The sequence below is a fragment of the Cupressus sempervirens genome, chromosome 9 (assembly GCF_028749045.1).
Source record: "Cupressus sempervirens isolate cs-2001-9-10 chromosome 9, ASM2874904v1, whole genome shotgun sequence".
Classification (NCBI taxonomy): domain Eukaryota; kingdom Viridiplantae; phylum Streptophyta; class Pinopsida; order Cupressales; family Cupressaceae; genus Cupressus; species Cupressus sempervirens.
The window spans coordinates 460,400,299-460,413,052 of NC_143126.1; the positions used below are offsets into that span (position 1 = coordinate 460,400,299).

Genomic DNA, 12,754 nt, shown 5'->3' on the forward strand with positions numbered 1-12,754 from the left:
GAGAACAAGTTGAAGACAAGCAAATTATTCTTCTTTATTGTAAAGGAGAAGATCAAGTGGCTGATATTTTAACCAAACCACTTTCTAAAGAGAGATTTCAGTTCCATTGTAAAAATTTGGGTTTACAACCCATTGATGTAAACTCCCCAAGTAAAGATTAAGGGGGGGTGTTAGAAAGGTTAATCTTTCCTTGGATATATTAATTGGGATATTCCAAGGGTCCCTAAATGTAGTTTGTCCTCTTGTACACATGTGGAGGACATGTCATTGTTTGTCCTTTATTCCACATGTAAGGACAACTCTTGTTTATTTCTTTATTTAGTTTATCCTCCTTAAGAGGATTGTGACACTTTGCACACACCTATTATGAATGTGGCATTCATAGAAATGAGAGTTACAAATGCAACTCCTCTCTCATCTCTATTTAAGAGATGCTCCTCCTTCTTTCTTCAACACACTCTTAGCACTTGATATTATTGTATTGAGCTACTTTTGCTCCAACACACTCTCTCTCTCTTCTCTAGGCATTTGCCTTCATTCATAATACTCACAAGGGGTTTTCTTTGCTTTCCCCTTATAAATCCTTGTCTCCATTGTTGAACCATCTTGGTGTATGCTCTTGGAGTTTGCTTATCTTATGGTAACATTGTTTCACACTTAACTTACTTGGATTGTTTCTCGTTCCTTGCTCAATATTATCATTTCTTACACAGGCAATGACAGAGGCATAGTCGGGGAGTTAGAACATATTTTTCTCAAATGTATTGAGCAAGCCCAACCCCAAAAAGACTTGTTAATGTCATTTGATAAATGCTCAAATTATTAAAATTTAAAAAATAAATTATTCCAATTCCAATTTCAATTCTTACAACCAAACACAGAATATGCATCTTTTGACTCCTCTTCTAGTTCAACCAAACATGTCCAAATGATATTCTAGAAATTATTTTAAGAATGCATGACTTCTAGAAGTGGGCTTATTCCAGCATAACTGAATGTCACATTCAAAAATTCTTGCAACCAAACGAGCCCTTAGGTATTAATTGCCAAACGACCAAATGCATCCACCCAAAATTTGTTGTCACCTGCCACCATAACAATTCATCAAACCACTAGATTTACCTAGATTTTCTTCAACATCATTGATCAAACCATTCTATATGAAAAAGACATTTTGAAATCAAAAAATACAAGTCAAAGTGATAGGCAAAATAGGTGACAATTATTGTACAACTTACAACTATAGATACTATGAAAACAAGGCGACATTAAATATCTTGTAAAATTTTAGTTGTTGTAATAAAGTCTTTATAGTCATTGATTAGAGCTCTATGAGGATGTGCAAAATAGAGCTAAATGAAAACCTTATGTTGCTTTATTTTTTTTGTATCTGTAGTTAATGTTGGTCGGCTAAAGAATTGGTTACCCTAATTAATGGTGATAGGCATTCTACAATGGCCAAAGGGTCAATCGATAGTGTAAGTGTGTTAATATTAACTTTTATCGTTCTAGGTTAAATTTGACAACCATCTACACATCAAAATTTTAAATATAAATATAAATAAAATATACTTTTAAAAATAATTTAATAAACACTACATAAAATACTTGTTAAAATTATAATGTTTAGAGATATAAAGCATTATCTTTTTTAGAAATTTAAATAAAAAGTTTTAGTTAGTGAAAAAAAGAAAAGAAATATAAATAGTTTTGAGTGTAGTAAATTAAGTTTTAATCATTTTCTAATAGATTTAAATAAATTTATTTAAGATATTTATGCACATCAATGAAAAACTAAATTTAAACAAATTTAAAAGTATTATGTTATAGTACCATGCCATTTGGGCAAGAACTAAAAAAAACCTTACAGAAACAAGGTGGAGCAAGCTAACCCTATTGAAATTGTTGTACCCTTTAGAAAAGGATAAAAAAAATATATCCTATTTTTTCCGGAGACGGTAAATGGCGCAAATTGCAAACCCTAAAACTTTGGTCGTGGCGTTAACGTTTTAGGCCTCAAAAGGATTCTAGGGGTTCAGTGAAGGGAACGCAGCCGCGGCGAGGAGTCTGGAGCAGGAGCAGCGATGCAGATATTCGTCAAAACATGTATGTAATTTTTTTTCCCCCATTACCCCTGTTCTGATCTCACGATGGTCATTGCTCAACACGCTTTCATTGTAAATGGGTCATATCTTGTTTTCAATTTTAATGGATGGTTTTGTATGTATGTATGTGTTTATGTATATCAGTGACTGGTAAGACAATAACACTAGAGGTAGAATCCTCTGATACAATCGACAATGTGAAGGCGAAGATCCAGGATAAGGAGGGTATTCCTCCTGATCAGCAGAGGCTGATCTTTGCTGGCAAGCAGCTGGAGGATGGAAGAACGCTGGCGGATTACAATATTCAGAAGGAATCCACCCTTCATCTTGTCCTTCGCCTCAGAGGAGGTGCAAAGAAGAGGAAGAAGAAGACCTACACCAAGCCCAAGAAGATCAAGCACAAGAAGAAGAAAGTCAAGTTGGCTGTTTTACAGTTCTACAAGGTGGATGACTCTGGCAAGGTGCAGAGACTCAGGAAGGAATGCCCTAATCAGGAGTGTGGAGCTGGGACTTTCATGGCTAATCACTTTGACAGGCATTACTGTGGAAAGTGTGGTTTGACATATGTTTATCAAAAAGCTGAGGCTTAGGATGATTTTACCCTAATTACGTATAGAGATGTATTTGGTTTATCTAGGACAGAAGAGGGCTGGTTAGCGATTTCATATTATATGCTGGCGTTTGAAATTGTTGAAGTGTGTAAGAATTTTTGTAGCAGTGATTTAGATTTTATTAATGCAGTTTGATTCGGATAGCTGGAGTTATGATTATTTAAAATATTTGGTTCAAATCGGTAAATTACTCTGATTTATTGCATTCGTGCCTGGTTGGGATTGTCATGGAACCGAAAATTTCTTTCTATGATCTGGTTCTTATATAAATGATGTTGAATTGGTTTTTGAGATGAGGTAGATTTACAATTAAAGTTGTATCTTTGGTGGGGGCATTTGACTTTGTTTTGTTTGGATTTAAAATCGTTGAAATGGCTTAGGGGTTTGCAATTTGGATTAGGGCTTTTCTTATGTGATTGGCGTTCAACGACATTGAATTGGATTTGTGAAAATCAAGTTATTTTAGGTAAGAATGATCACATTGATGTGTTCATGTGTTCATGAAATCAACCCCATCTTCTCCGATGTAGTTCACAACTGAATGCATGTTGCTTTTAAATTGGGCTTAGGCTCGATTATTGTCACAGCTGAAATCAATGCATTATTCCTTTGAAAAGTATATGTCGAAGTTCATGAAATCAAGTTATTGGTGTTCAACGACATTAAATTGGATTTGTGAAAATCAAATTATTTTAGGTAAGAATGATCACATTGATGTGTTCATTTGTTCATGAAATCAACTCCATCTTCTCCGATGTAGTTCACAACTGAATGCATGTTGCTTTTAAATTGGGCTTACGCTCGATTATCGTCACAGCTGAAATCAATTCATTATTCCTTTGAAAAGTATATGTCAAAGTTTTGAGAAGGTTAATAATTTGTAACAGTTATTTTGGATTTTTTTCTAGCTTTAAATTGAACATATGAAATTCTAGTAATTAATGAGAAATATCCTCTATTAAACATATCTAGATTGTATTTTCACTGGATCGAGTTAGTGCTTTCTGGGTTGGACCTTGAGCTACTTTTGCAATTGTTTTGCTGGATTAATGAAAGCTAGCATTGGACGGCTTGAAAATCTTGAAATGAGTTAACCGATCATGAGAATGATTTTTGCCATTTCACACGTGTATATAGATTTAGTGTTTTGATTCATCCTGGCAAAATGCAAATAGGGAAGAAGATAATCTGCAGCCAGCGGAGGGTCCATTTTATGCAGCGACAATAGGTGGCTGGGTGAAATCCACTGGAAATGCACCTTGTACTACGGGGTAAATTTTGTATAGCACAAGCTTCTGAGACACAATGGCCCTGATTTATGGTACAGGTAAAGGCACTCCGTCCTCTTTGTCTGAAAAATCTAAGCGAAATGACAATTAAGCCCAAAACACAGTATCTCTCCCAATGTTGGTTCTTTAATATTTTTGTATGTACTAGTTACTAAAGCATTATTTCTCAATATATGAGATGCTAAAATTGTAGAAAATTTCAAACTTGGTTCACCATGTCTGGTAGAACTGGAACCCAGACCAACTCAGAATAAATCTAAGCAAAATGACTTTACGGAATTAAGCCCAAAACACAGCATCTCTCCCAATGTTGGTTCTTTAATGTTTTTGTATGTACTAGTTACTGAAGCGTTATTTCTTAATATATGAGATGCTAAAATTGTAGAAAATTTTAAAAGAGCTGGAGAAGGTTGGTCCACTATGTCTGGTAGAACTGGAACCCAGACCAACTCAGAATATTTACAATGATCTTTCGAAACACTTTTATTCAAATACTATTGATAGAATTTGTTCTGGAGGCCATGCTTTGGAAGATGTATTTTTCTGCTAACAAACATTGGCAAACACCTGCCAAGGAATTTGACAATTTAGGGTAAAAGGTTAAACTTTAAATCAGCTAATTTTTATATCTAGTTCTAACTTGAACATATGTTAAAGAGTCACAGGGGAAGACAAAAGGTTTAAGAATGATTTGATTTTGTAGTAAACAAATTCAATCTGAAACGAAAAATTTTATATCATTAATTTTTTTTATATCATTCCTTAATAGCCACGAGCACAGGATCGTGCAATCTCAGAGGGCTTGATCTGATTTTTGTATTAAACAAATTCAATCTGAAATGAAACTTATTATATCATTCCTTAAATAGCCATGAGCACAGGATCATGCAATCTCAGAAGGCTTGATCAACCATCATATTCGATGCAGAATTTTAATGCAAACTGGGACAAATGTATAAGAACTAAGGCTCGCAATTGGAATCTTCAGGTTGGACTTACAACTACATCATCACCATGCTCGAAAAGTTGTACTCATTACAACTCATTTGAGAACCATAAAACAATTACAGATAGAAGTAGAAATTAAAAGGGTATTTCAATTCAAGTTGCAAATAAATGCTCGTCCAATGCATGTAAGACTGCAGCGAATTATAACTCTAGGGAGTTATAAACAATCAGACGGGAAAAGAAAATAATAGTATTTTAATGTAAGATGCAAATGAGTGGCTTCTAATACATTAAAGATCCCACTGCGTCAGAACTCATTGGAAATATATAAACAACTATAGATAGAAGTAGAAAATAATGCCATTAGTAGATGAGTTGCAATCAAATGGAATGTTTTGATCACTCGTCTTTAGTTGGCAACAGAAATGGCCCTCTATCTGATTTCACAGGAGTGGTAACCATAGTTGCTCTTTAAGGTTATCAATTCGGTCCCGTTCGAATAGTAATCATATAATCCACAATCTTACCAAGTCACATTTTCCAACACTAGTCTCCACGGTCTTTGGTTTCATTAGATTAGCATTAGTACAGATAGTTTAGACATATCTATTTAAACTTTTTAGAGGCATATCATCTTGGAGTTGCTTTATCAATTTAAAATCAGATGATTTTCCTCTAGCCGAACCTGAACCAAGCTCTTGCAGTCCCTAAGAGTTGTCAGAATAGGACTTGAAAAGGTGTTGCAATTCATGGTTAACAGCTGCAGCCTTCCCCGTAGACAGATCTGCAGAGAAAGGTTTTCCGTCAGGCAATTATTGGTTATGCTCACTCTTGCAATATCACTGTACTTCCCCAAGATCTGAGAAGTGTTACCTGAAAGAAGATTGTTACGGAGGAAAAGGATAGTCCAATTAAGAAGCCCAAATATATCTCCTGGAGTTTCTCCGTCAAACTGTAGCTGGAAAGATCAAAAGTCTGTACTGCCTTCGGGCTCCCTAGCAATGCAGGAACGCTTTTGTTGGGACCATATTCTCGAAGAGAATGAGCATTGCAAGAAATTTTGATTTTCCGAGTTCAGCATGAATGACACCAGTTAAAGAATCCTTCAACAAATTGAGTTCTTGCAAGCTCAAGGAATTTCGAGCAATTCCCAATCTTTGCTAGAATGGCCCACTCCAAGGAATTCTCCTACAAAAATAGAATCTCGAGCCTCGTCAAAGTTCGTAATTGTGCAGGAATATTCTGTTGGAGCTTCAGTAAAATAAAATATATCCAATTTCAGGAAATCTTCTATCAAGAGCTCCCAACAGAGGATTTCCTGACATTCTGAGCTTGCTTATGCAATACAAAGAAATGAATCAAAGTGGAATAGGATCTTCCAGCTGATTGAGTGGCAAATACATGAACAGCAGATTCAAGCACTGCTGAGTTCTTCAGGTATATTTCCTTCCATACTGTTGGAATGAAGATCCAGTTTCTGCAAGGATGTCAAATCTGCAAAACTTTCTAGAATTCTACCTGCCAATTGGTTCTGTAAGTGCTCCAGAAGTTGCAGTTTGTGTAACTACTTAACACCATTGCAATTGGTCCAGAAAAATATTTACGCCCAGAGAAAGCACCTGCAGTGTAAGATTCTCCAGTTTTCTAGTTATGCCACCATTGAAATAATTCAATGTGTGATTTAGGTCCCCCCAATTTCTTCATTCCTGTGATCTCTAAAGGAATGTGCCCTCGAAGGGAATTATGACCAAGGTCCAAGGCCTCTAGATTAAAGCATTTAGCAATAAACAAATTTTAATCTTCCTCATCGTTCACTGCTCAAGTTGCGTGTATAATGTCTGCTAAGTGCTTTACATTTGAGTAAGAATTTAACAGCTAGGGCAAAGGAGACCATCTTTCAGTGCCGTTTTTCGCTGCAATGCAGTGAATTTAACAGCTAGGGCAAAGGAGACCATCTTTCAGTGCCGTTTTTCGTTGCAATGCAGTGAATTCCGTAGCTTGCAGCAGAACCATCTGGGTTTTCCTTACCATTCAAATGATCCGAGTGAAGACAGTAGGATGTACTGAATCTCTTTAAATAGCCATCTGCTTGGTAGCCTCAATAGTAGAGTGCGATGAGGATTGATGCACCACGACATTTACTTGTGGTGAACTTGTTGCTTGACGTTAATAGACAGTTGAACCTTTTTATCTTCATCAGTGTAGGATTGCCAAGCTCTTCGGTTCTCAACCATCTTCCATATCATTCCTTTTTCAACTTTTCAGTTGCTTTGAAGCATCTTGATGACCCTTTGATCTCACAATTTGAGACGAGTGTTGAATCTATTTCCATCACCAACTGCTTTCATCTCCACGCCAGGTATTCAACAAGTCACACCTACGTGAATTAAATTTTTAAAATGTTTCATTAGGACTTTGATTATAGTTTTTTGGGTTTTTACAATAATAATAAATTAAAATTATAAGAAAATCTTAATTTGATTGTCGTTTTGAAGGGTGCACACAATTCCCGGTTGCGATAATCTTGCACATATGTGCCATAACGATCTGAAGGTTATTTTGAATGAATTTGTTAATGAGCTTAACTTCTCCAACATCTTAATGCTATCACGGATCTAGATTTTCAGAGGAGGATCAAGACTTGTTCTGTTGTTTGCTACCTACTGATTCACCTCCACAACATTGTTGCAGAATTTTCAGAATTTGTGTACCGATGATGGAAAAGAAAAAAGGTGAGAGAGAAATAGGTAAAGAGTTGCAAGTTAAATAAACACATAAAAAAAAATAGATTAAATACATAGCACAAGATATACATGGGAAATCCTTATAGAAAAAACTGACCTCCAAAATCAGACCTAGTTGTAATAATACAATTTTCAACTCTCCTCAACTCTTGAAGAGTAATAAGTTGTGATATCTAAATTCAAAATACTTTTGGCATCCTAACAATGCTCTTTAAATGAATTTCTCTTTTTCATAATTCTCAACAACAATGCCTACAACTTATTTTAAAAATTTCTTTCATTCACAATTCTTGCCTTAAAAACAAAGCAAAGAGAATAAATCAACAAGAAAGAGAAACTTTTCTTTTTTCGCTCTGAGTCCATCTTTGTGGAAGATTTTGTCTTCATTTAACATCTTGTCTCAACAATCTCTCACTTGATGAAGCCCTTACATGAGTTACTGTATCACAACATAGGCCTCAACTTTCATAGAACCATGCTCACTAGCTTTGTCAATCCATATATAACATTCTCCAAAGTAGCAACCTTTTCCAACTTTACCTTTCCATCTTCCACCTTATCACACACAAAATGATACTATACATCAATGTGCTCTGTTCTAGCATGGAAATTAGCATTCTTTGCTAAACAAATAACACTCTGGTTGTCACAACATATAGTAATCTGTCCAACATGAAAACCAATATTAGAACACAATCTCTTAAGCTAAATGGCTTCTTTAGAAGCATGAGTAGCTACCATGTACTTTGCTTCCGTAGTGGACAAAATAGGTACGACGTCTTGCTTACTCATCCAATTAATTGCACCACCAAACATTATGAAAACATATCCACTGGTGGATCTTCTATTGTCAATGTCACCTGGCCAATCTAAATCCACATATCTATGAATGCAAACAAAATGTCGAGATACAATAGGATTACTATGAAAACATAAGCAATTCTTAGATGTGCCCATCAAATATTTGAACACTCTTTGACCTAATTTCTAACCTAATTTAAAATATAGCTATTGAGGTTCACATGAAATTAGTTGGCAGTTTAATTTGTTATAATCTTGCGAATTGGTAAGATGGTTAGTTGTTATAATTTTAAATGAAGATAACAAGTTAGTTGATCATTTATCACAAATTCATGGAATTGAAAAAATGGTTAACCGTTATGATTATTTATAATTAAATAATTTATTATGATAATATAATTTAATTGTAGAGAATTTCCTAGCAAAAAACACATCGAAGGGGTGGAAGCATTGTCAGAAAAGAATTAGGCACATGAGCATCACCATCACTAGGCAAATGGGTTGAGGACCTAGTGACCTGAAAAAGGATACATCTGTAGGACCCGAAGAATTAGGTACATGAGCATCACCATCACTAGGCAGATGGGTTGAGGACCTAGCGACTTGAAAAAGGATACATCTGTAGGACTCGCATATTTTAAATGATCTTTCATCATATATATATATATATATATATATATATATATATATATATATATATATATAATTGGAATGGCGTCATTATATTATAATAATTTAATAAATTGATGTCACCTCATTAATATATTTATTTGTACTTATATAAATATAAAATAAGAATAATATTTGAACTATAATCTTCCAACTTTATTTTTTCCATTTTAATATTCTTTGCTTTTAACTGATTAACACTTGGCATGATAAATTGGCAATAATCAAATTATAATCTTTCCAACTCTTTTTTCCAACCTTTTTAATTTCCTTTCTTTTGTAATCGATTTAAAACACTTGGCATTTTGAATGGGCAAATAATTTTTTAAGTTATGGAAGCCAAGAAGTCACAGCTTGCTTCTTTATATGGAAGCCATGAGAGGAGTCGGACCAGATATATCTTGCACACTCGGCTACGTTTTCCTTTACTCTCTGTCTGCCACCCACATCAACTGACTTCATGCAATCCCGTGTACCGTAATTCCTCTTTTGTTCCAGTCTAAACTTCCATTTTCAAGAAAATCTTTGCCATATGAACTCGGCCCATTGGGAAATAAGTAGTCTGCACTTGGATAAGTCTACAATGTTTAAAAGAGGGCAGATTCCCAATCGATTGCAAGGCTTCAAACCAATTAAGAAGATACATCAGATTTTATTTACCATATAAGTGTTGATATCTTTGTATATGTTGTCATACATATTTCTTTCTTCTGAAGTTGAAGTCACCTTTATACTTTGAGAGATCAATTGAAGAAGGTCGGATATCTAGTGTCAAGCAAAGTTCAGGCAACTCTAGATAATATACCAGGTCATGTGAATGATCAGTCTTTTCATATTGTTAAATTTATTTCTTCATAATCAGCTAATCTTTCCTATTTCCATAACAAAAGAATTGCAAGATATATTCAATCTTGAATAATCATAGGAAAACCTTGTTATGATTTGTAGTAAAGTACCAAGTCTTGGAATCATAAAGTATTAAACCAATGGAAGTTAAAATACAAAGAATTTTTGTAAGTTTTAAATCACAAAAATGTGAAATGCTAGAAGCAATCAATTGCCATTAATTGATATCTTGTTTGAATTTACTGATTGAACTTCTTTAATTTAGCTTTGTTCATGGCAAGTGATAACCAAGTAACCAAAGTATGGATCCATAATCATTGTGTCACTGGATATTAGAACTAATCAATCAATTCTGAAATCTTTAAAGAACATAATCATGTAATCACAGATTGTGATAAGCTGGAATATAGGCTAATTATGAAACAATTGAGAATCAATAGAAAGAATCGATTGTACTAAGAATTTCGAATAATATGAAACATAATCAGATATAACATAACAATGTTTATTATCATTTTAAATACGAATTATTTAATAGCTCATGCATAATCTTGTTATTGCAGTCACCTGCTATTAAGACGAATGGTGTGTTAAGATACCAGGATGCTTAGCAAATGACAAGGTGTCCTCTATTTATTCCGAATAGGGAGGGTCATTTTCGATAGAGATTGTCTGGGGATAAGTTATGGTCCAAGGTTGGGTGGTTAAACCCTTGACAATGTTTCACCTCTTCGAAGTTGTCGGACATACAACAAACAAAGATAAACTATACATTCAATTGTTTGTCAGAATAAATATTTTACTTTTATGCAAGACAAAGGTAAGATTGATTGAGTTATATCATCGTTACAATTATTTTACATTTAGTTGCAAGAGATAGATTTATTTGATGGATTGTTATATCAATCTTCCATTTATATGAATAATAAATATGAGGTATCTTCTAATCTTGAGTTATTACCACAGTTAAGCAATCAAAAGGAATGAAATGATTTAGTGGTATCTGAAGCCCTAAATGATTCAGTGGTATTTGAAGCCCTAATTGATTCAATGATATCGGGAGCCCTAAATGATACAGTGGTATCTGAAGCCCTAATTGGTACAGTGGTATTTGATGCCCTAAATGATTTAATGGTAATTGATGCCCTAATTGATTCAATGGTATGTGATGCTCAAATTTATATAGTGGTATTTAATGGTAATCATCAATTGATTTTGATTTAGCGGTATTCGATTGGTAGTCGTTATATGATATTGTTATAGTGGTAGGTGTGGACTAATCTGGGTGATTGCATACGCATCCCTACAAAGATTTTTTGGTTCAATTCCATGGTATGTGGATTTTAATTTCTATAATAAATTCATTGATGGCATTTAAAGTCTTTAGTTAAGAATTTTTTTCTAACTGATTTTAACGGTAAATCTCATTCACATGAACATGACTGATATAACTGTCTTCATATGAAAATGAAGTAATAACTGTATTTCTTGGATATGTTAGTTGTTAATTAAGACTCAGGAAAATGTGGTTGTTACAACAACACTCACATAAGGTACTCAAGACACATCCTCTATCTCAGTAGGAGATTTTGGACAATCCTTCTTGGAAAGCTTTATTCCATGTAACATTGGAACAACAAACTGTCTGCAAGTTGTCATATTGAATATCTCTAGCACAAAGTTAACATACTTCCCATCCAAAGCTTTTTGTTAGCTCTATTTCTAATGATTTGAATCCCAAGAATATATCTAGCTACATCTATATCTTTCATTTTAAAGTGTGCTACTAATTGAGACTTCAAATCTAAAATCATTCTTTTACCATTCCCAATAAACAACACGTCATCAACATACATGACTGATAAGAATGTTACCATTTTTCAAATTTATAATATACACAATGATTAGATTTAGATCTCATAAATCCAAAGGACAATACATACATGTTAAACTTTTGATACCACATTCTAGGAGATTGCTTCAAACCATATAGATATTTCTTCAATTTACAAACAAGATTTTCTTTACCTTTCTCAACAAAATGCTCTGACTGTCACATAAATTTCCTCCATCAAATCACCTTGTAGGAAGATTTTCTTCACATCCATTTGCTCAAGTTCAAAATCATAAGCACATGTAAGTGATAACAAGAATCAAATGGATGTTAGCTTCACTATAGGAGAGAATATTTCACCATAATCAATTCCCTCCACATGTGAATAACCCTTTGAGACGAACCGTGCCTTATACTTCTGAACATTGCCATATGTAACTACTTTCTTCTTGAACATCCATTTACATCCAACAAGTTTCCGTCCTCCAGGAAATAGTACCAAATCGCAAGTAGTGCTTTTCTTCAATGTTGCCATCACTTCAATTATGGCTTCCATCCATCTACATCATTCATACCCATAGCCTCTCTAATAGTCCTAGGCTCATCAATGTTAGCAATTAAAGAAAACATACAACTAGAATCCAACAAAGAATATCCAAACCTGTTAGGCAAATAACGAAATCTTCCAAGCTTCTTGCTACCCTGCATGATGGTTGTTTTCAAATCTCTTGGTTGCATGCACACAAGCCTCCTTGTTGCTTCTATCGGCTCACCAATTGTTGTCCGCTCCTGATTCCACATGTGATGGTGTGGTCATTGTAGTGGTAGGGCATGGTTGCAGTGTGATGGGAGTGTGCTTTTGGGGGTTCAAAGGCTCCGGTGATTAACTTTATTTCTAGACCCGAGT

General features: G+C 34.4%; 1 protein-coding gene across 1 annotated transcript; it reads left to right on the plus strand.

Annotated features, from left to right (window-relative positions):
- The first annotated feature begins 2,037 nt into the window (after nucleotides 1-2,037).
- LOC149539322 (ubiquitin-ribosomal protein eS31 fusion protein) lies at nucleotides 2,038-2,859 on the plus strand. Its single transcript, XM_089800627.1, has 2 exons — nucleotides 2,038-2,106; nucleotides 2,250-2,859. The coding sequence occupies exons 1-2, from the start codon at nucleotides 2,085-2,087 to the stop codon at nucleotides 2,693-2,695; spliced, it is 468 nt and encodes a 155-aa protein (XP_089656753.1). The 5' UTR covers nucleotides 2,038-2,084; the 3' UTR covers nucleotides 2,696-2,859.
- The last annotated feature ends 9,895 nt before the right edge of the window (nucleotides 2,860-12,754 follow it).